Source organism: Crinia signifera, chromosome 1 (assembly GCF_055691185.1).
Source record: "Crinia signifera chromosome 1, ASM5569118v1, whole genome shotgun sequence".
Lineage (NCBI taxonomy): Eukaryota > Metazoa > Chordata > Amphibia > Anura > Myobatrachidae > Crinia > Crinia signifera.
This window is the reverse complement of record NC_139217.1, coordinates 92,456,221-92,481,552: the sequence shown is the minus strand read 5'-3', so window position 1 is coordinate 92,481,552 and position 25,332 is coordinate 92,456,221. Positions and strand designations below refer to the sequence as shown.

Sequence of the window (25,332 nt, the reverse complement as noted above, 5' to 3'; positions counted from 1 at the left end):
GGAAACTGCTAGTGAGCCCACAGGGGAAACGGCTAGTGAGCCCCACTGACTTTGAGTCCACACCCCTAGAAATGGGCCCCAGCCAGTGTAATTCCCCTGTGGGCTCTTCATTCCCCAGTTCGACACGAACATCCACCTGTAATAGCAATAAGCAGTAACTATTTTCGTAATCAGCCATCTTAATAGTAATTAACAGTAACTATCATAGTAACCAACTGTCTGTTATAAGCAGTAACTGTCAGTAATAACCAGTAATATCATACCCTCCAACATGACCCATTCCATTATGTACTGTACAAAATGCTCTGTTCCTGGACTTCCCTGCCAGTGGCAGTTAGAGGTGGGGCTCCAGCACAGTCCAAAATTCAAAGAGAGGGAGTCAAATCAACTGCCAGTTTGGGTGGCATTAGGTGTGGCATCCCCTTTTGAATATGGACTGTGCTGCAGCCTCACCTCTACTGGCAAGGAAGTCCAGAAACAGAGCATTTTGTACCTAATGGAATGGGTTATGTTGAAGGGTATGATAATCAGTAACTACAGGTATCCTAGCAACCTCCTACCTGTAATAGTATTAACTATCCTAGTAACCATCCACCTGTCATCGTAATAAGCAGTAACTGTCGTAGTAACCAGTGGTAATTGTTATAAGTAGCAACTATCCTAACCATTTGCAGATAATAGTAATAAGTAGTAACTACCGAGCAGCCTGTAATAGTAATAAACCATAACTATCTTAGTGACCAGCCGCCTGTTATTAATACGCAATAATTGTTGTAGTAACTTACACCAGTAAAAGCTGTAACTTTCATAGTAACCAGTAATAAGTATAAAAATAACCAGCCACCAGTAGTAAGCAGTAACTACCCTAGTAACCAGCCACCAGTAATAATAATATGCAGTAACTATCCTAGTAATCATTCAGCAATAATAGTAATACAGTAACTATACTAATCAGCCATCACTGGTAGTTATAGTCATTACTATCAGTGGTACCTTGTGCTGGTCATTTCTGCTCTTTGTTGTTTGATCAACGTCAGTTTGCATATCAGCGGAGTGATAGCCGGCATTACAGTTTAACCAAGCAAATGATTTTCTTTTGTACTTGCATGCTATTGTGAGAGTAACTGCAGGTGTCAGTTGGAACAAATAGTATAAGAGTCCTACATTATGCTAATATCCATAGCCCACGATATTCAGTCGTATGGCATCTTATGCATTGTATCGCATTGCATGCCATATACCTGCATGCGATGCGATGCAATTTTAAATTGTATAAGCACCCTAATGGGTTTTTTCAATGTTAAATGGCCCCCCTATACGATTTTTAATTGTATAAGCACCCTAATGGGTGCTTACAATGTTAAATGCACCCCCACTATCAACGCCAACCTGAAGCGTAGCGAGGGGCGGTGGTACGCGTCCTTTGACCTTTTCATACCCCACTATCCACGTCGGCGTGGAGTTGATTTTAGCCCGAATTGTGGCGAGCGGACGCGTATTACTTTACATGTATTACGCGGGGCTCGCCACGCTTCGGGCTCGGTGGCTCGCTGCGCTCACCACACTATCTAAAATCATCTCCACTCCGACGTGGATGGTGGGGGTATGAAAAGGTCGGAGGACGCGTACCGCTGCCGCTCGCCACGATTCGGGTTGGCGTTAATAGTGCTTATACAATTAATAATCTTATAAGGAGACCATTTAACATTGAAAAAACCCATTAGGGTGCTTATACAATTTTAAATCGTATACCATTGTATATGGCATACAATGCGATGGTATACAATTTAAAATTGTATAACATCGGCTGACATTGCGCAACATCGTATCGCATACCATTGTATGCCTATGGTATACGATGCGATGGGCTCCGTGCTAGGAAACAAGTATGTATATGTGTGTGTGCCTATTGTCTGTCTGTGTGTCTCTGAAACACTGCCATCTGTTGGCAGCAAGTGAAACTACATCTCTTTCTCTCACACATGCACAAACAAGGCAATCACAAGGACTAGCAGACTAGCTTTCGAAGCATTTGCATCAAGCGGGATTACTAGTAGGATATAATACACAGAAATAGTGTCTTATGTGGCTAAGGAGTCCATGTTTCCGCTCCAGATGCAGGGATGTGAAGGTGCTGAAGAGCTGCTGGGTGAATGCACTAGCGGGATTACCGAGCAGGCCAGCTACGCCGTCAACAAACTGCGCCAGCTCACAGAGAAACTGGACTACAAGAGACAAGCGCTCAGCTCCATTATCAACGCTCCGAAACCTGACAAAAAGGTAGGCAACTGCCTTCTTCTTTTGGGCGTATTCCTTAATACGTGATAGCCCTAGTGTTCCTGAATAGACAGGCAAATATGCACCCTGGCCATTATCTCTGCTAAAGTTACCTGATACTGGACCCCTTAGAACCTTGATGGCTAACCTTGAAACGCCAGCTATTGTTGAACTACACATCCCAGCATGCTCTGCTTCAGTTTTGCTATTTGGCCATGCTAAATCTGATGCAGAGCATGCTGGGATGTGTAGTTCAATAACAGCTGGAATGTCAAGGTTAGCCATTAAGGTCTTAGAAGATACTGTATATTATTTATTAGGGTAATAGATGGTAATTTGCACAGCAGAACATTGTGCAATGTCTGGTGTCCCATCCCTCATCATTGAATTCCTCCATATGTCGTTTTATTATTTATTTTTGTTGTAGAAAAGCATGAACTGCCTGTGCTGCAATTGTAATGTAATGTAGGTTTGCTTCACATTTTCACTATAAGATGCGAGACGCCTGAAAACTATAAATAGTTTGAGCTGTTTAATAAAGATGAAGAATGAACCTATTGAAACATGTTGTTTCAGTTCTCTGTCTCTTTTGGAGCTAGAATAAAATGTTCATGATTAGGCAGGGTGTCATGGAAACGGCAATACTGAGGCCTGCTAATGACGATGTAATTAGGCATATTTCTGGTAACCATGTTTCTGTGGTGTTTGATTAGCAGCAGTGGAAATCCTATTCAGATCTGCTTAGATTACGGACGAGATGTTTATTGTATATGTGAGCTTCGATGGGTGCCGTGTTCTCCGAAGTTGGGATCAGTCTCTGGGGGAGATGTGATAAGTGTTGGGAAGTGATAACGTGGAGATAAAGAACCACTGATTGGTAGGTAGTTTAGCTATTACCACTTTATCACTCTCCAAGGCTTAGTAGTACATCTGCCCCTCTCTGTGTTCTTGAAATATGGCTTCTTGCTTTCGGAATCCAAGTATGAAAAAGTTAGAAAAATTATTAAAAACATTTGTGAAAAACTCATGTCAACCTTTTCATGTTTTAACTATAGTCATGTTGACCTTTTTGTTGTGTCAACCTTTATTTTATGTAAATCTTGCTCATGTCATCCGCTTGAATTTTACCTAGACACTATCGACCAGCCATCCACATCCCCTCTGGGCAACTTGCCCACTTCTCCACTCTTTAGGTTTTATATAGAACCTTTCCTCGGTAACGTTGTGTTAGAGACATTTATTGGTGGCCTATGATAACAAACATGTATGCAGTGGAAACTCACCATTTGTACTAGATCCAATAATCCTGAAAGTGCAGCCTGTTCAGTAATGAATAACCCTGTTAATGCGTTGCCTATACAACCTAGCTTTTGTTTTGTTTTTTGCTCTGTTTTTGTGACTCCCAAACAACACCCCTAGGTGATTAGTTTCAATCTTATGAAAACATAATTACATACTGTAGAACCAAAAATACAGTAGGTCATTTTCAACGTATAACTCTGGATAGATACAGTGGCATCACTACGGGGGTGTGGGCTGCACCGGGGTAACACCTGCCGAGGGGGTGACACCAAAATGCTGTGTAGCACCCGGTTCCTGTCCCAGTGTAGAACCCAGCACTGCAGCCACAGCAGTCTCTGGGAGCAGCCTGCATCTGCCAGATTCCCAGAGTAACAAAAACGGGTGTGGATAGTTTGGTCTAAGACGTCTAGGTCGACGTGGGGTTTTTCTGTTTTTTTACCCGAATGTCGACATTGACACAGTTTGAAGTGCACCGCATCCCCTCGCTTCGCTCGCTATGCTTCGGGCACGGTGCTTTGCTACGCTTGGCACACTATTTTATTCTCACACCACGCCCTTGCTGCATGTCCACCTAGTGGTGTCGACCCAATGCTTGTTGACCCCTGGCCCGACGAGCAGTGCTGACGTCATCATCAGTGCGTCCCGCATCAGCCGAGGTGGGTTGCCATGGTAACCTGCATAAGCAAATTGAATAGATGTGTAAAAGAAGAAAACAAAGAGCGCAGAATATATATGTGTCAAGCAACACACAGTGATATCCCTTATTAATACTCTGTATTGGTAAAAGATATGTATGTGGTTAGGGATAGCATACCCTGCATTCTCTCTCTTATAGGGCGGGATGTTCTAACATCCGCTGCCCATTATCGTCCCCCTTCGCCGGCCACCGCATTCGTAATAACTGCATATGCTCTAATATATGCGGTTATTAACGCAAGGGACAGCTCTTGCAATAAGAGCTGTCCCTTGTGATGCGGTGCCGGCACTGGACTTCCGCGTCTGTGACCCGGGAGTCCATCTGCGCATGCGCAAAGTGGCGGCGATGGCGGGGGGTATGCCGGGAGGGATCCGTGACGGATCCCTCACAGTAGCGCTGTGATAAGAAGCCCATAGGCTTCAACAGGTAATCGCCAGCTGGCGATTCCCTCCACAGCGCTGCCACTGCATAGGGGCCATAGAGCATACAGAACGGGGTTTTTACCGCATTTCTGCTTTAGAGAATCTCTCCTATAATATGGTGTACACATGGTTCGATTTGGTCTGGTTTTCTATTCTATTTTGTTTATAAAGGATCCACTTTCTATACAACCCATACTTGATTAATAAAGGCAGGGAATGTGTTAGGCTCTGGATTTTCCCATTAGGAGGCTTTCAGATACCAGGCGGCAGTGAGTATATAGTTAATGAGGGTTTATCAGGGACACTCCTGTGGCAAAGGAGAGAGACCTACAGTAGGTGACGGCGAGAATAAGATCACAGTACCAAATAATGAATTACTTGTCATAAATGCCACATGTGGGGCAGGAGAGGTCACTGACAGTATGGCGGTCTCAAATGTGTGTCTGTAAATATTCAATATAAGTATGTGTATTTTTTTTGTCTTTCATTTAAGATTATTTTGAAGCTAAAAGAAGAAATTGCGCTGATGGAGAAAGAGCAGAGTGATCTCGATCTCCACATTTCTCGGACAGATGTTTGGTGTGAGAACCTTGGCATGTGGCGGGCACTTATCAACATTAGTGAGGTAAGCCGTGTTTGCCAGTGCTGTAACTGGCATCTTGATGGCCACCGGTGTCACCGAGTTAAAAACCTGTACATGTTTTATAGCCTAGACTTACGCTGTATAAACCCTCTACGATTATTGGTCGAATCAGCCATAAAATGTATGCTCAGCCTAAACGTTGTGTAGTGTGTGTCTGTGGGGGAGCATTCAAGAGCGTAAGGGCCAGATGTATTAATCTTCAAAAGTGATCAAATGGAGAGTGATAAACAACCAGCCAATCAGCTCCTATCTGTCATTTTTCAAACCCAGCCTGTACCATGTCAGGTAGGAGCTGATTGGTTGCTTGTTTATCACTCTCTATTTTATCACTTTTGAAGCTTGATACATCTGGCCCTTATTAATGAGATAATCTCCTGTGTAAATAAGTGCATTGTTCACATGTCTTGTAGATCCAGATGTATCAAGCTTCAAAGAGTGATAAAATGGAAAGTGATAGCCAGCCAATCAGCTCCTAGCTGCCATGATACAGGCTGGATTTTAAAAATGACAGGAGCTGATTGGTTGATTGTTTATCACTTTTTAAAGCTTGATAGATGTGGCCCGTAGTGAGTCATTCCCTGGGTGAGTAAGCACAGGTATCCATACTCCTGTCTAATGCTGAACTCTAGTTAAAGCTTTCATTCAGTGCTGGTGCTTTCACAACATGCTGTATGGTTTTTGCTCCTAGTGTGTGTGTGTGTGTGTGTGTGTGTGTGTGTGTGTGTGTGTGTGTGTGTGTGTGTGTGTGTGTGTGTGTGTGTGTGTAATGCTGGGTACACAGTGACAGATATATCTGCAGATCAATTGATCTGTCATGGGAGCGGGCATCGTGTTCTCCATACACACTGGCTGCTCTGTCCTGCCTGACCTAACAACTGGGTGGGCACACTGTCCAGTTGACTGATCAATCACAGCCGGCTACTGTGCGGGTGCAGGGGCTCTCGGCGGATCACCTGTACACACAGTACAATGTTCCTATTTGACTTGCAATATATTGGACAACTGTAAAGGTAGAAGAATATTACTGCGCTCAGGTTGTAGCTGCTTGAAAAAGGTTATAGACAATTTTATATGAGAAAAATCAAGGGCTTGATTTATGAAATGAGAGTAGTATTAATGTGCACGCCCAAACCAAAATAAAATAAATAAGATTAAAAATATAGTAGTAAAAAAGGTGAAAGTTCACACTTTGGGGGAAATTTACTAAAGGAAATTTGTAAAAAAAAAATAGGTGTATTTGTATCCAGAAATGCACTTATTTTTGCCATTTACTATCCCGAAAATACGGCAATTCGTAGTCGTATTGATGTGCTATCAATACGAATACGAATTGCCGTATTTTCGGGATAGTAAATGTCAAAAATAAGTGTATTTCTGGATACAAATACACCTATTTTTTACAAATTTCCTTTAGTAAATTTCCCCCTTTATGTTTACAACTCCTTTATGGAGTAAGTGGAGGTTTTTTTCCAACGGGGTTTCAGGTAGATAGGCACTCTATTTGATGGTGCAGAAGATCACCGGTACACGAGGTTGCCGTGCAGTTGTTATTGGTCGGTACAGGAGGGTGTGGGTAGTCCCTAACTATCCCTAACCTTACCTCTCCTCCAGTTGTTGTAGATAATGTGGCGGTGTTCTCTCACCTTGTTTGAACACTGCTTGTTCCGTGACCGGAAGTCGCAGTCCGTGCTTCCGGTGGTGGCGGTGTGTGGCTCTAAAGTTAACCCTCTTCACCAAAACGTTTCGAGGCACTAGGCCTCTTTGTCAAGGAAATTGGACAACATCTGTGTTGCACAGCCAACACGATATGTTGCAAAATATCGCTTTTACACTCGGGCTAATGCTCAATTAATATAGTGTGTACCCAATGTTACTCCTGTGTTGTCAATAATAAGCAGCTGATAAAATACTAATTCCAACCAAAGAGGAATTTACTGCAGGCTAATTGTCTGACGTTATCCAATTAGCCATGAAGTCAGCACAACGCTGTCACTTATTAAGGATTTTTTTCCGCGATCTGCTGAGGTACCGAAAAAAATCCATCATAATCCTCTGATCGGAACCATGAAATCCTATAGAACAACCATATAGAATTATCCTAAATATAATCACCTTTCCTTCTATGTATTAAGAAATTGTTTTAAGTTTTAGAACCAATTTATTCCTTAGTAATATTGTTTTATCATCTGCAGTCTTGGTATACAACTATTTTTCTTAATACCGCCAGCAATGTCCTGTGTTGTTTCACGTGAATGTACAGCACCACAGGGTATTGTGCAGTGTGCAAGCACCCAATTGAAGTAACCGAGTCAAGCAATCCGGGTGTGGTATAGGGGTCCGACTGTTGGGATCCCGACTGGCTGGACCCAGACAGCATGGTGAGCGCAACTAAGCCCCTTGTCGAACTAATGACCTGTCGAACTAACATCCTGTCGAAGTAATGACCTTTCGACTTATAACCATGTCGACCTTTTCACATGTCGACCTAATGGTGTTGACCTAATAATCCCAACCCGCTGAAAGTGACACGCAGATTTTGATAAGCAGACGGACGCTGACACACTGAAAGATGTTTACATATGGACACACATGCTGGCACACTGACAGATGCTGGCACATTGATAGATATTTATATCTATATACTGTAGATATTAATATAACCTTCTCTGTCCAGATTTTCAATATTTCCGGACATTTCCCTACTTTCTGTGAAACCATTGAATCTATACTGTAGCTTGGCCTCGGGAGAACATCACACAGAAGTGATATTTGTGTTTCTTGCAGGTGTCTGAGGAGAATGGGGAACAGATGCCGCTGTATTTTGTACTTGTGAGTTTGCCGGACTCTGGCGATTCAGATAATAAGAACTGGACTGTACTAAGGAAGTTAAGTGAATTTCAGAATTTGCACCGGAAACTCAGTGAGGTGAGTATGAGCAATGTGGGTGATGGTGCTAGAGTATATACAGTATTACATTATTGGGGGGACATAGCAAAGCTTCTATAAAGAGTGGAGAAATTTCCAATAGTAATCGGTCATCTTCTACCGATCATTGTATAGAATGTATATAATGCTAGCTGCAGATGTGCCCGAATCCTGCAGCTCTAATTGCTGCAATAGGCACTCTGTGTATCAGGTCTCTGGCGACTCTGCCGGGAAATGACATCTTTGTCACTCAGAATATGTCGTCTTCCATAAATAAAACAAATGTAAGTGGCAAACTTTTTTTAAACTAAGACAACAAAATGTACTCCCCATTGTAATTTCCCAGCCACTCGCATCTTGCACCATATGCCGCGTGAGCGCTATAGCGTGTTTGAGGACACCTCTGTATAAGCTCACTTTTCCACTTGTCCTTTTCTCCACTCTGATATAACTCTCACGGGTGTGGTATGACACACCGACAGTCGGGATTCCGATAGTCGTTTCTCTGACGTCGGAATCCCGACTGCACAGCGGGGAGGGGCGCAATGAAGCCCCTTGTGGGCTCGCTGCACTCGCCGCGCTGCGGGCACGGTGGCGAGCTGCGCTCGCCACCTATTTTATTCTCCCTCTATGGGGGTCGTGGACCCTCACAAGGGAGCAGTCGGGATTACGACGCCGGAGTAATGACTGTCAGAATCCCGACTCTCACTCTCAGCTAAAGGGCCAAAGGTTGCCCATCCCTGCCTTATACAGTGGATCGGACCAGCATGTTACTCAGGGGTAGATTTATTAAGCTCAGTGAAGTGATAAAGTGTCTGGTTTTTATCACCAGCCAATCAGCTCCTACCTGTAATTTTTCAAACCAAGCCTGAAAAAAACAGACACTTTATCACTTCACCGAGCTTAATAAATCTGCCCCTATGTTCCTACCCACTACTGCAGTTTATTATTGCAGATCAGGATTAAGTTGCAGTACAATGACATCTGCAGCACTTTAATGGTGACAGCGACATGAAATATCTATTGCAGCGCTCCCCTATTTAGGGGTCATATTTCTGTAAATGTTTCACACTGGAAATAACTGACACTGTCTCTTATGTAACCTCCCAGTGTTTCCCTTCTCTGAAGAAAGTACAGTTGCCTTCTGTCAGTAAGCTGCCCTTCAAGTCTGTGGATCAGAAATTCCTGGAGAAGTCAAAAATCCTATTAAATAATTTCCTGCAGGTACGTGTTTATTACCCCTAGTAGTGCTCTCACCTCCCATTGCACATCACATAGTGTTTTCACCACCACAAGTAATTGTTTTTTTCACAATGCAATTGCAAATATGTGTCCCCATACATCTTTGCTGCAGTCACACCAGAGAGTCCCTCTTGGCACAGTGTATTGCATGAGAATTTACTAGTGTCAGGTGTCTTTTTTTGTGGGGGAGGTAAAAATGCTTCTTAATGGCAGTGCGACAAGCAGACTGTGCTGATTAATTTGATGACACTTGAATGTCCGTGCAACTGAGTCTCTGGATCTGTCCATACAGTGCTACAATGTGGCAGCTGCAAGTTCTGTTCTGCTCAGTTTACAGACTCTGGGGGAGATTCTCTAAACTAAAAATGCGGTAAAAACTCAGTTATCGGGGTTTTTACCGCATTTTGGGATGCTCTTAGCATCCCCCGCCAGGTCATCGCGACGGAGGGCATCGCCAGAAAAATCTGGCGATGCCTCATAGAAGCCTATGGGCTTCTACCACGATCCACGGCCATCCTGCATCCACCCCCCCGCCCCTGTGTCCAGGCAGCATAGTGCTCCTCCTCGTCCAGGCAGCATAGTGACCTCCTCATCCCTGCACTATGATCCTCTTCCGGGTGCAGGGAGGAGGCGAGCCCGGCGCAGCAGCGGCCCCAGGTAAGGGAGGGAGGGGGGATCTGCCGGGTCCCGATGGGTCCCGCTGACTCACCGCAAAGGACAGCTCTTAACGCAAGAGCTGTCCTTTGCCATAATTATCGCATATGTTAGAGCATATGCAATAATTTCCTCCTGGTACTCCGGTTTCCTCCCACATTCCAAAAAATATACTTGTAGACTAATTGGCTCCCAACAAATTAACCCTAGAATGTCTGTGTGTGTGTATATCTAGTTAGGGAATATAGATTGTAAACTCCACTGGGGCAGGGACTGATGTGAATGTTCAACTATACTCTGTACAGCGCTGCGGAATGTGTGCGATACATAAGAAACTGTTAATAAATAAATAAAAATAAATCTTGAGTAGAATAACATTTATCACAGTGAAGAGCTTCTTTCAAAAACTACAGAAATGAGGTGGTCTTCAAAGCAGAAGTTGTGGGCAAAAATGGTTTACAGTCGTAAGTAAGAAGGGTAGATGTATTAAGCCTGGTGAAGTGATAAAGGTTGGTGATAACACAGCAGTCAATCAGTTGCCAACTACCAAGCTACAGGCTGGATTTGAAAAATGACAGGAGCTGACTGGCTACTGTGTAATCACCTTCCACTTTATCACTTCACCAGGCATAATCCATCTGCCCCATAGAGAGAGAAGCAAGGGCACAAGGACAGCACCAACACCTTCTGATAACCAAATGAGGGTCTTACATCTCCGCCGATAAATCAAACAGTGGAAATATCAGCAGTTCAGTATTCAATTCCGGACGGCACATGCCTGCTACAGACTCGCCTCCCGATTGTCAGAAATTGTCCTGTTTTTCAACAAAATAGTGTCATTTTCGCTGATCCACAGACGTTCAGGACATTGAATACCGACTGGTGGGATCATATCAGAAGCTGGCGAAATCATACAGATTCTAACAGTCTGGATGTTTCAACAGTCGGAATCCCAGATTGAGTACCCCCATAGATAGTAGAGAGACCTCACAGAGAGAAAAGCAAATGAGAGCACTAGGGAAGCACCAACGCCTGCTGATAGCCATGGAGAAGAGAGAGATGGGGGCAGATATTATATATGGCAGAAGTTTCCAAATGCGGTGCTTGAAGCCCCCTAACGGTCCTGCTTTTAAGTATATCCAAGACTTTGCACAGATGGTTAAATCAAATTGACTTATGTACTAATTAATTCACATGTGTCCAAGCATGGATATACTTAAATCTTGGACCTTAAAGCTGGGGTACACATTGGTTAATTATTCGTCAATTGATCTGCAGATATAGCTTCCAACTTTCATTATGGGGACACCTGCCTCATTTGTTTAACAGATTTTAACATGGGGTATGAGATCACATCTTCATAACCCTGTACTAAGCAACGGCTTGGGAACCACTCCACCTGCACTTCTTGCAGATCACCCCTTGGTTGAGACTGTGATCTAACAAAAAAATTAAAATAAGATTTAGAGCATTTACAGTATTTACCTTGATGTATAAGATGATTTTATATTAATAAAAGTGTTGGGTACTTGTATTATCTATATAACATCTTTATTGATTTAAAATGCCCTGTTTATCCTCAAGAATAATATTTCTGTAATCTTGGATTATATGCTGTCTGAAATTTCAGAACCGTATTTCTGAATTCTGATGTATTGAATGGTGTTTTAATAAAAACATTTAAACATTAAAAAATAAAAATAAAAAAAGTGTTGGGTACTTGTTTCCTAGCACGGCGCCCGTCGGGTCCCATCGCATACCTTAACTTAAGGTATGCGATGGGACCCGACTGACCCGATTTCAGGCTTTTTAACAGCTTTCCTGACAATGTAAAAATCGGGTACATCGCATGCCATTATAATGGCATGCGATGCGACCGACTCGATTTTTCATTGTATGTAATGTTAAATGGCCGTTTAAAATCGGGTCCATCGCATGCCATTATAATGGCATGCGATGTGACCAATGCGATGGACCCGATTTTACATAGGAACCAATGTTAAATGGCCCCCATACCCGATTTTTCATTGTATAGCCACCCAGATGGGTAATTTGTATGTCAAATGCCCCCCCATTGTTAACGCCAACCCGAAGCGTGGCGAGCCCGCGAGGGGCGGCGGTACGCGTCCTCCAACCTTTTCATACCCCCACTATCCACGTCGGCATGGAGTTGATTTTATATACTGATCCCGAAGCGTGGCGAGCGGACGCGTAATACGTCTGAAGTAATGCAGGTCCCCTTGCGAGGCTCGCTGCGCTCGCCACACTATATAAAATCATCTCCACGCCGACGTGGATAGTGGGGGTATGAAAAGGTCGGAGGACGCGTACCGCCGCCCCACGCGGGCTTGCTGCGCTCGCCACGCTTCGGTTTCACGTGGATTGTGGCATTAACAATGGGGGGGGGGGCATACAATGAAAAATGGGGTCTGGGGGGCATTTAACATTGGGGCCAATGTAAAATCGGGTCTCGGGGACCATTTAACATTGGTTCCAATGTAAAAAATCGGGTTAGTCAAGTCAGTCGCATCGCATGCAATTTGGTTGACCCGATTTTTGCAACCCGATTGCATACAATTAAAATCGGTGGCGCCGTGCTAGGAAACAAGTACCAAGTGTTGTGTAACCGCTGCACCATGGGGAAAACCATTGTGATTAGCAGCCATTTGCACAGCAGAAGTCACCATTGTTCTGTATAGCGTCTGTTTCCTGTTTGCTGACATGCATGTTTGTCTCATAGAAGCTGCTGTCTGATGAAAGACTGTATCAGAGTGAGGTTCTTTATGCCTTTCTGAGCCCATCTCCTGCTCATCTCAAAGTCATTGATGTCCAGGGCAAAAAATCTTCCTTCTCACTCTCCTCATTTTTGGAAAGACTTCCTGGAGATTTCTTTTCCCACCAAGAGGTTTGTGCTGCCTGCTGCTATAGTGTGTACTTTCTTGTATGTGACTCTCTATCATAATGATGCATAGGTTACAGTCAGAGTGTTACCCCATTTCTGTGTATGTGTTTTCAGAAATTCCTTTATACCCATTAATCTTGTTACTCAAGAAGCAAGGAAGGAAACTAAACGCAATTGTAATTTCCCTCCCTCCACTTTTTATAAACACAACATTTTTAAATGAATAGCCTTTTCCCTGTGCTTAAAATCAGGTATTACCTCAAGGAAACTTGCTGATACTGTGTAATTAATGAGTTTTCTCAATTTGTACGCCCAATTCGACTTTTTTATGGTGGACTTTTTGTCACAGCTCCTGAAAGTGCAATAAATAGTACACCATTTATAATTTGGGATAGTGTTGCCCTCTGCCTCTGTGTAAATAATAAATGTTTCAGAATTGGCATATATGTTTTTTTTTACTTTTAAATACAATACACTGGGGCAGATGTATTAAGCCTTAACAAGAGATAAATTCAAGGGTGATAAATAGAGAAAAACGTCCAGCCAATCAGCTCCTAACTGACTTTTTTCAAACACAGGCCAGTATGCAGTGCTCCCGATTCACCGTTTTTTTCGGCGAATCGGGCTGTTTTCACTCCTTGCAGTGAATCTTTTTCACTGAAAATGTGATTCACCCTATTTAATGTTCACTGTTCGCCGAAAGCGAACAGTGAATGCCGGCCAGTTCTCCGTTTCATGCTCGCCTCAATTCGCTGGTGTATTTCAATGGGGTTTTCACTGGGATTCGCCGAGAGTGTATTCAATGCTAGGTTGGCAAATTGCTTTCTCTCTGATTTTTGCCATGATTCACTATTTTGCATTCGACATCTTTTTAAGGTGAACTGGAAAGTGATCTTTTAAAATAAAGTGGGGTTTTTTTTTGGTGTCAAAGAAATCAGATTTTCTGTGAAGGGGCATGCTATTTTTATCCATGTGCTTTGAAGTACATTATTATATATTTTTTTTTCCACATTCGCCAGCAGAGAGCCGCTCATTAGATATTCATATATTCACTGCAAACTGGTCCCGGCTTCTTACGAGCGGGACCAGTGGAGCGGCTCCCTACCCCTGTCCCCTGCCAGCTATCAGGGGGGGGGGGCAGCTTCCTCTGCCTGTGTCCCCTTAAGTCCTCCTTCTCCCGAACAAAAATTCTGGGGCAGGCAGGGAGGCTTACATCTCCCTGCCTGCCTCCGTCCCCTGGCTCGCCGCAGGGGCAGGGAGCACCTGCTGCATTGAATAGTGTGACAGGGAGGGCTGGCAGCGAATGCTGCAGCCCTCCGGAACCCTGCGAATGTGCAGCGAATCCTAAACAGGAGAAAAAAAATCATTGAATACTCCCCACAGCCTGTAACATGGCAGTTAGCAGGTGATTGGCTGGCTGTTTATCTCTCTTTATCACCCTTGCATTTATCTCTTGTTATCTGCTTAATAAATCTGCCCCACTGTGTGCCACGTTTGTACAATAATACCTTGTGCAGATAACCTTTTCGGCAGATACTGTCGAGCTCCTGGCTGCGTCAGTTACTCCCTCAAGGTTGAAATAAAACTTGTACATATTTATCTCACCATGTGTACCCTATATAAGACTACTGTCCTCTAGTGGTCGGTATTTCTGTAGTACTGCACTGGGACTACTGTCCTCTAGTGGTCGGTATTTCTGTAGTACTGCACTGGGACTACTGTCCTCTAGTGGTCGGTATTTCTGTAGTACTGCACTGGGACTACTGTCCTCTAGTGGTCGGTATTTCTGTAGTACTGCACTGGGACTACTGTCCTCTAGTGGTTGGTATTTCTGTAGTTACTGCACTGAGACTACTGTCCTCTAGTGGTCGGTATTTCTGTAGTACTGCACTGGGACTACTGTCCTCTAGTGGTCGGTATTTCTGTAGTACTGCACTGTCCTCTAGTGGTCGATATTTCTGTAGTACTGCACTAGGACTATTGTCCTCTAGTGGTCGGTATTTCTGTAGTACTGCACTGGGACTACTGTCCTCTAGTGGTCGGTATTTCTGTAGTACTGCACTGAGACTACTGTCCTCTAGTGGTCTGTATTTCTGTAGTACTGCACTGGGACTACTGTCCTCTAGTGGTCGGTATTTCTGTAGTACTGCACTGAGACTACTGTCCTCTAGTGGTCGATATTTCTGTAGTACTGCACTGGGACTACTGTCCTCTAGTTGTCGATATTTCTGTAGTACTGCACTAGGACTACTGTCCTCTAGTGGTCGGTATTTCTGTAGTACTGCACTGAGACTTCTGTCCTCTAGTGGTCTGTATTATGTTTTTTGCCTGCAGGATGAAGCAGAGGAAGACTGTGACTTATCTGACTATGGGGATGATGTGGATGGGAAAAAAGATGCCTTGGCTGAGCCGTGCTTCATGCTGATTGTGGAGATATTCGAGCTGCGGGGAAGTGAGCTATAGGTTTAGTAAATGACCTTTAACCCTGTATGGCCTGTCATATGTCACACTTTTGTACCCACACCCATTGTTCGTCAGTGCATTAATAAGTATATAGTGTTCATTCTAGCACCCGCCAACTTTGAAAGCCCATGCAGTTCCTCTTCCCTGCCTGGGGTGTCGTTGTCTGCTGTAGAGCTTGTGCCATTAAAAATAGTTGGGAAACACTACCTGTGTAAGGTAACAGAATACAATCCTAGCTGGTGCTGGAGATACATGTGCTCATGAGACAGCCAGGCTGCATATTCCTGGCCCAGGCAGTTAGAGGATGCACATTCTGTGCTAGTCCTAGCTCTGTGTAGCTAATGGATGTAGACCATTCGGTCAAAAGGTTCTCAGAAACAAAATGTCGCCATGGAAACGGTCGACACATTACAAGGTTGACAGTTTTTGGTGTCTGTCAACATAGACCACCAATTGCATGGCTCGCTTCGCTTGGCGTGCTGATCTTGATTTGTAGTCAAAGGGAGCCCTATGAACAAGTTATCTGAGTGAAAAAATCCTGAAAACTCATCTCGACCCATTAGATGTGCCGACCTTTTGTCAATTGCTACCTATCGCATGTCAATCTTTTGACTGTCGACTCATTGCTGTCTACCTAACAACCGCAACCAGTATTTGTTGATCACAAACAGACCCAATGGTTTGTATAATATATGTACTGGGGACAGACGCTCGGCATGTTTACTGTATATGTTATGGCTCTTTTCTTATTAGCAGCTAATGTGATGTTACAGCTAATTACTACACTGCCTGCTCATTAGTAGTTCTCTGATGCTAGTTAATTAAGTTCTCTTTGTATCATCTGTATGTCAGACAAATCCAATTACTGTTTTCCGGATCTCCATGAGCAGTATGACCATCACAATGATGACACTATACTTCTAGTTGGATCATTTAGGTCTTTATGGTCCTTGTGAATATCACATTGTATCTTGCCATGTGGGGAGTTTTCCAATTCTTTCCACCAATTTCCGAGAACTAGGCTGACAATGTGCTTCTAATTGAATCTTTGAATCTCTTCCATTGTATTATTAATAACTTTAATGGTGCAGTAATACAGTGCGTATTTGTAGTAACTGAGAGAGTGTATCAGTAATAGGTATTCATGACTTGCAGCAGTACTTCTCACGTTAAAGGATTGATCTAATAGTAACCGTGGCAGCCTAATCATTGCTCTTATGGTCCACTGTACTATTGGTAAAGCTTCGACATCGTATATTGTTTCTGTTTTGCGTATTTGTTGTTCAAGTTTTTTTAAACCTAATAGTAAAATAAGAACAAGTAAAATACAATTCACCTTTTGAAGTAATACAGAACGTTATGTATATGTTTTCACCATTACTAGAAACAGAATACAGTATTGGATTACACTCTGTAAAACTGCACAAACCCAGATTAAAAAAAAACATTTTGGGAATCCAACTCCTGGCTATGGAAGTCGGACTTCCATGCCAATTCTATATCGATCGATAGATCGATCTCTCTATCGATCGATCTCTCTATCGATCGATCTCTCTATATCTATATATTTATCTATCTAGCTATATATTTATTTATATATCTATACTTCTAAATCTACCTATGTTTATAAATCTATCTATTAATAGTTTTATACAGCACACCTATTTCGCAGCACTTTACAGAGAATATTTGAACATTCACATCAGTCCCTGCCCCAGTTACAATCTGTATTCCCTACCACATGTACATGCACACACACAGACATTCTAGGGTTAATTTATTGGAAGACAATTAATCTACCAGTATTTTAGTATTGTGGGAGGCAACCGGAGTACCTGGAGGAAGCACGGGGAGAATATACAAACTCCGCACAGTTAGGGCCATGGTGGGAATGGAAACCATGACCTCAGAGCTGTGAGGCAGTAATGCTAATGCTTTTTTATTTATTTTCTATTTATTAAATCATAAGCACAGTACAGAAAATATAATCACACATTAAAAAAAGTAATGGACAAAAGTATAGAATCCAGGTACAGCAAAACAAGTTGGTGCTGTATAGATTCTCTAATTGTTAAGAATATCAATAGAACTTTCCCACATAGCAAATAAATTTTTGTTTCGAGTTTCCTTCTGGATAGATACGTCTAACCATTGAATATGAAACAAAAATAAGTTTTTCCTTAAATCGCTCCATAGAGGGTGGATTCATAAATACAAAATACTCTTAGGGGCATCCGAAGAGATGGGGCAAAGGTTTCTTGACATCCTTTGAGATTCTAATACCAGATAGCAGAATGACAAAAAAATACTTATTTAGGAGTTGGGAGCAAACGAAACTAATTGGATAGATGCATATCTAGTGGTAGATAACCAAAAATGTCTAATAAAAGGACAAACCTATAGTCCAGTAGTTCACAAACCTTTTTGAGTCCTGGCACCAGAGTGTATCAGAGTGTATCAAAAGTATTTTATTGAGAATTTAAAAAAAAAATATGAAATTATTCAAATTGTGTTTATGTATAATCCTTAGGTTAGGTTATGTAGTGGAGGGCAGGATTTACTTTGGTTTATCCACATTTTATGATTAGAAGCCATAAGCACTGGATCTTCTTATTACATGGGTCAAAAATATGAATTGTTCAAGGACCATCAACCCATGGCACCCCTGCATGTACCACAAGGCACCCCAGGGTGCCATGACACACCGTTTGTGAACCACTGCCATTGGTAATGGTATAATAAGATCTATTCAAAATAACCATAATGAATCCTTGGTGAGGGGAGATATAAGAATGGTAAAATATTTTAAGAAAAATCTTGGTATATTTGTCAGCAGGGAAAGCGACCATAGAGTACGGTAGCATTTTAAGAACTGTTCCATTAACAAAGAGGGAAGGCGTCCGGCCATTCAGAGATACCGGTCTGAACTAGAAGAGTCCTTAAAACCCATAATAAAGAGAAATTGTTCCTTGAGATGGAGGAGGTCTCAGTAGAAGATTGTACAGAGGGTTGCTCCAATCACCAGCTGGTACTGACGTCCAAACCTTGTTAGCATAATATGGGGCTTGAAGGAAGTAAAGGAAAAAGTTTAATGAAGTGAACATGTATTTCATGTTCCAGCCACTTCGAACATTAATCAAAGCAATTAATATAATTTTTAAAGCATAATAATTAGTATCAATATCTGTACAGGTCATCACGATATTCTACTGAATGTACAGATGTATATATTGCTAGTAGAAACATTTTAAAAATGAGTAAAAAATACATGGTTTCCCTCAGCACACTGAATGAGATCAGTAACCAGAATTCAATACCACATGATAAAAGCATTCAGAGAGCTTGGTTACATATATTTGCAAATATATGAATAAGCTCCCTTTCATGCACCTGAATGATATCACTTAACTAATTGAGTGTATGCCAGGATACATACAATGTAAAAGTTCCCCAAGTGGTGTCATTTTTCTGTTGTAATAGAGGAGGACATCTGGGAAACATGAATGGTTATGCATTTTGATTTATTTATTAGGTACTTATGTATTATCTGGGCTCCCATGTTAAATGCACCCCATTTTTTCATACCCCTACTATCCAACTACGCATGGAGTTGATTTTATATAGTGTGGCGAGTGCAGCGAGCCACCGTGCCCGAAGCATGGCGAGGGGACGCGGTCTCATAAGAAAAATGGGAGCCCAGATATTACATAAGTACCATTTATTACTATGTAATACAAACTATATTGTCTTTTATTTATATGAGGCTATAAATTTGAGATATATATATATATTTATATATATATATATTTATATATATATATATATATATAATATATATATATATATAATATATATATATATATATATATATATATATATATATATATATATATATATATATGGGTAGAACAGGAGAGAAATGGGAAGGAGCGCTTCCTAGTGTATTAAAAGAGTATTTATTGCACAAAAAGGAGATAAAAACTCCAAGGTACATAACAGTAATGCCCGTACCTAAAAAGACAACACTGTGGACTGGTTACCACACGGCTTGATAATGATACATCAGGCAAAACAGCTCACTCGTATGGGCGACCTCCGTGTCCTGGGGAACTCCGAAACGACATACGCTGGCTTGCGTAGCAGAAGCGGGGGAGTCCAGTGGCAGGAGCGACCGTCGGGAGAGCACAGCTGGTGGAGCAAGGTAGGCCACGCCCTTACGCGTTTCGTCACTGGGACTTCGTCAGAGGGCGTGGCTACTACCTGCTCAGACCAGCATTAAATACACACCATCTGTCAATCAATCAGAGGGGCCGGGCACTGTGGCTTAAAGTGATACACATCATACCACCATTAAAAATATATATTTATATAAAAGAAACAAATAGCTAACGACAATAAAGAAAAGAAGTATAATATAAAATTTTAAGGTGCATCACCAGTAGGTACCTAACTGGCACCCTGCTGGAATGCCGGCACCATATATGATATGTCAAGAAAAAGTTGACATCTGCACCGAACATATGTCGATACTCCGTGTCAACATATTTTTAGTCAACATATTTTTAAAAATTTTCAAGGCCAAAACGGGGCGGCAGGGATCTTAGACTACCATAGTCCGCCGGGACCTTAGTATAAATACAGGTTTGACCAGTAAAAAAAAAAAAAAAAAAAAAAAAATTTATTTAGTAATTATTTTAAAAAACACTAAATACATTAAAAATATTCCCACTATTCTCTATATAAAAAGAGGGGGGGGGGGACCATCCAATTGATTGACAGATGTTTACAGATTACATCACAACCAAGACATAAAAATATTCATGGTTACCAGAAAACTGAAGTGCTAATACATACTAGATAAAAAAACAGTACATAGCAAATACATGGCAAGTACATAATTCATATATATTCATTTTAAAAAACAAAGCTAACAAGAATTAGAGCTGATATTGCAGACAAATACATTAAAAGAGTATCGCAAGCAGAGTGGGAGCCAATGATGGTAACAAATAAGGGAAAGGGTTCAGTTGATAAACGGAGTAATTTCATAGCCTTCATTAAGACCTGAAGGGACAAGAGTGTTAAGAGTTAATATCCAGAATGTTTCACGTTTAATCAAAAACTTGTCAAGATCACCTCCTCTTTTTGACATTTGCACCTTCTCAATCCCTTTTGCACGCAGACTGGAAGGGTCACAACCATGACATTCCTTGAAGTGTCGTGGGACACTATGGTTAGTCACACCGTGCTTAATGTTACGGATGTGTTCCAAAAGACGCGTTTTTAAACATCTTTTGGTTTTACCAATATACCTTAGACCACATCCACACTGCAATAGGTAAACGACATAAGTGGAATTGCAATTCATAAATCCTTTAATCTTATGCTCAGAGTCCCAAATGTTGGAGCCTTTGTCTATAAAGGGACAAACCTTGCAGTGATTGCAAGGATAACAACCCTTAATCGAGAGAAAGGTGTCACTAGTGGGTTGATTGGGGATGACATCTAACTGGCTTTTGGACACCATTGCCTTTATGGTTTTTGCCCGTCTATATACAATCTTAGGGGCCGGTGGTAGGTGTCCGGCTAGGATGGGGTCGAGTTGCAATACATGCCAGTGTTTCTTGAAAATTCTATTGATGTCTCTTTCACAGGTATTATACTGTGTAATAAACATCACATCATTCTGCTTGTCCACAGAGGCTGCAGGGGTGGTATTGGCCCTCTCATTCTTAGTTGTGAGTAAATTCTTTCTATCAAGGTCACGGGCTCTGCACAGTGCGTTGAGAACAATACTTTCGGGGTACCCCTTTTCCTTGAATCTATCAATGTATGTTAGAGCTTGTGTCTCAAAGGTCTGAGCATTCGAACAATTCCTCCTAAGTCTTAAAAATTGCGAGAAGGGGATATTGTCCTTCCAGGGGCCAAAGTGACAGCTACGATAATCTAAGTAGCTATTTGAATCTACTGCCTTAAAATAAGTGCAAGTCTCAATGAAATCACACTCTGGAAAGTTCTCCGCACTCAGGGCTAAATCCAGATACTCAATTTTGTATTTTTGAAAGTTAGACGTGAACTTCAGATTATAATCATTCACGTTAAGTGTTGACATGAACTCATTGAAACAGGTCTCATCTCCTTTCCACAGTATAACAATATCGTCGATGTAACGTTTTACAAGTACGATATGCTCGTTTTGCAGACCTGTGAGACAGCTGGTTTCCCATTCGGCCATGTATATATTTGCTAGGCTAGGCGCACAAATGGTACCCATCGCTGTCCCACAGGTCTGCAGGAACCACTCCCCCAGGAACTCAAAATAGTTGTGCTCAAGCACAACTATTTTGAGTTCCTGGGGGAGTGGTTCCTGCAGACCTGTGGGACAGCGATGGGTACCATTTGTGCGCCTAGCCTAGCAAATATATACATGGCCGAATGGGAAACCAGCTGTCTCACAGGTCTGCAAAACGAGCATATCGTACTTGTAAAACGTTACATCGACGATATTGTTATACTGTGGAAAGGAGATGAGACCTGTTTCAATGAGTTCATGTCAACACTTAACGTGAATGATTATAATCTGAAGTTCACGTCTAACTTTCAAAAATACAAAATTGAGTATCTGGATTTAGCCCTGAGTGCGGAGAACTTTCCAGAGTGTGATTTCATTGAGACTTGCACTTATTTTAAGGCAGTAGATTCAAATAGCTACTTAGATTATCGTAGCTGTCACTTTGGCCCCTGGAAGGACAATATCCCCTTCTCGCAATTTTTAAGACTTAGGAGGAATTGTTCGAATGCTCAGACCTTTGAGACACAAGCTCTAACATACATTGATAGATTCAAGGAAAAGGGGTACCCCGAAAGTATTGTTCTCAACGCACTGTGCAGAGCCCGTGACCTTGATAGAAAGAATTTACTCACAACTAAGAATGAGAGGGCCAATACCACCCCTGCAGCCTCTGTGGACAAGCAGAAAGATGTGATGTTTATTACACAGTATAATACCTGTGAAAGAGACATCAATAGAATTTTCAAGAAACACTGGCATGTATTGCAACTCGACCCCATCCTAGCCGGACACCTACCACCGGCCCCTAAGATTGTATATAGACGGGCAAAAACCATAAAGGCAATGGTGTCCAAAAGCCAGTTAGATGTCATCCCCAATCAACCCACTAGTGACACCTTTCTCTCGATTAAGGGTTGTTATCCTTGCAATCACTGCAAGGTTTGTCCCTTTATAGACAAAGGCTCCAACATTTGGGACTCTGAGCATAAGATTAAAGGATTTATGAATTGCAATTCCACTTATGTCGTTTACCTATTGCAGTGTGGATGTGGTCTAAGGTATATTGGTAAAACCAAAAGATGTTTAAAAACGCGTCTTTTGGAACACATCCGTAACATTAAGGACGGTGTGACTAACCATAGTGTCCCACGACACTTCAAGGAATGTCATGGTTGTGACCCTTCCAGTCTGCGTGCAAAAGGGATTGAGAAGGTGCAAATGTCAAAAAGAGGAGGTGATCTTGACAAGTTTTTGATTAAACGTGAAACATTCTGGATATTAACTCTTAACACTCTTGTCCCTTCAGGTCTTAATGAAGGCTATGAAATTACTCCGTTTATCAACTGAACCCTTTCCCTTATTTGTTACCATCATTGGCTCCCACTCTGCTTGCGATACTCTTTTAATGTATTTGTCTGCAATATCAGCTCTAATTCTTGTTAGCTTTGTTTTTTAAAATGAATATATATGAATTATGTACTTGCCATGTATTTGCTATGTACTGTTTTTTTATCTAGTATGTATTAGCACTTCAGTTTTCTGGTAACCATGAATATTTTTATGTCTTGGTTGTGATGTAATCTGTAAACATCTGTCAATCAATTGGATGGTCCCCCCCCCCCTCTTTTTATATAGAGAATAGTGGGAATATTTTTAATGTATTTAGTGTTTTTTAAAATAATTACTAAATACATTTTTTTTTTTTTTTTTTTTTTTTTTTTTTTTACTGGTCAAACCTGTATTTATACTAAGGTCCCGGCGGACTATGGTAGTCTAAGATCCCTGCCGCCCCGTTTTGGCCTTGAAAATTTTTAAAAATATGTTGACTAAAAATATGTTGACACGGAGTATCGACATATGTTCGGTGCAGATGTCAACTTTTTCTTGACATATCATATATGGTGCCGGCATTCCAGCAGGGTGCCAGTTAGGTACCTACTGGTGATGCACCTTAAAATTTTATATTATACTTCTTTTCTTTATTGTCGTTAGCTATTTGTTTCTTTTATATAAATATATATTTTTAATGGTGGTATGATGTGTATCACTTTAAGCCACAGTGCCCGGCCCCTCTGATTGATTGACAGATGGTGTGTATTTAATGCTGGTCTGAGCAGGTAGTAGCCACGCCCTCTGACGAAGTCCCAGTGACGAAACGCGTAAGGGCGTGGCCTACCTTGCTCCACCAGCTGTGCTCTCCCGACGGTCGCTCCTGCCACTGGACTCCCCCGCTTCTGCTACGCAAGCCAGCGTATGTCGTTTCGGAGTTCCCCAGGACACGGAGGTCGCCCATACGAGTGAGCTGTTTTGCCTGATGTATCATTATCAAGCCGTGTGGTAACCAGTCCACAGTGTTGTCTTTTTAGGTACGGGCATTACTGTTATGTACCTTGGAGTTTTTATCTCCTTTTTGTGCAATAAATACTCTTTTAATACACTAGGAAGCGCTCCTTCCCATTTCTCTCCTGTTCTACCCAGATTCACCTAATCCCTTGGACCCGGGATTCATTATATGGGACAAGGAAGCTGCAGTCTTACCTAAGACTTTGTGTGTAACTACCATCCCTGCTCAGGTGCAGGTGATTTACTGGACTTTCCGACAATTGGACACTCCTGCGCTCGTACACCCACAATCTGTACAATATATATATATATATATATAATCAAAAGGAATCCACACCCGGAGGTATGAAAGCAGAGCACTCTCCGAAATCACAGATCAGCCTTGTGATTTTTAAAAAAAGATAAGTTTTTAATTCCAGCTGGGTCAACACAGCATAAAGAAATCAAAGGTATACAAGCCCCGACGTTTCGGTCCCAACATGGACCTTTATCAAGGAGCCTACAATATACAAAAGATACATACAGTGGGTACATGTTATGCTGAATAAAAAGAAATGTACAAGTATGAGAGCCAAAGCATAGTTACGTTTTTTAAGTGAACATCACATAGTCAGCGGCGCAGGAACAGCCTGGGTATGGACAGGGTCAGCCAGCTGATCTGACTGCCCGCCCGTCCGGCTATTTATACCAAATGAAAGGGGCTAAGAGCTGGGAGGCGCCACAGACTCAGGTCTGAGTAGTGCTATGGTACTTCCAGTGAAACCGGAAGTGCGTCGGCCGGAAGCCGGCGCTGGAACGCAGCTCTGTGGAGCGCACAGCTTCCGGGATTTCGCCGGGGCTGTGCGTAACTATGGTTACAAGTTGTTTGAAGCACGGTGTAGTCATGGTAACAAGGGATAGCTGGGCTGGAGCCCGATAACGTCTATAAAACGGTAGTTATATAACCGTGCACTGCCTCTTTAACACTCCTCACAGTGCGTAGTGAATAACCATGCCTGGGGCTCTATTAATTCACCTTAACCACTGCCCGCAATGCACTTTCCCCATTCATCTCCCTTTCCCTGTTTTTTACGGTTAACCTGATCAGGCTTTATACCTCGTTTTTTTCAAACGCATGCACGGTTATATAACTACCGTTTTATAGACGTTAGCGGGCTCCAGCCCAGCTAT

General features: G+C 42.1%; 1 protein-coding gene across 1 annotated transcript in view; it reads left to right on the top strand.

Annotated features, from left to right (window-relative positions):
• The window catches only part of SNX25 (sorting nexin 25), a 189,442-nt gene that overhangs the window by 136,891 nt on the left and 27,219 nt on the right, over nucleotides 1-25,332 (top strand). The window contains exons 10-15 of the mRNA XM_083170201.1: nucleotides 2,116-2,280; nucleotides 5,192-5,323; nucleotides 8,126-8,266; nucleotides 9,377-9,490; nucleotides 12,903-13,067; nucleotides 15,399-15,516. Of these exons, the coding sequence (XP_083026327.1) occupies nucleotides 2,116-2,280; nucleotides 5,192-5,323; nucleotides 8,126-8,266; nucleotides 9,377-9,490; nucleotides 12,903-13,067; nucleotides 15,399-15,516 (835 nt within the window). The remainder of the gene's footprint in view (nucleotides 1-2,115; nucleotides 2,281-5,191; nucleotides 5,324-8,125; nucleotides 8,267-9,376; nucleotides 9,491-12,902; nucleotides 13,068-15,398; nucleotides 15,517-25,332) is intronic.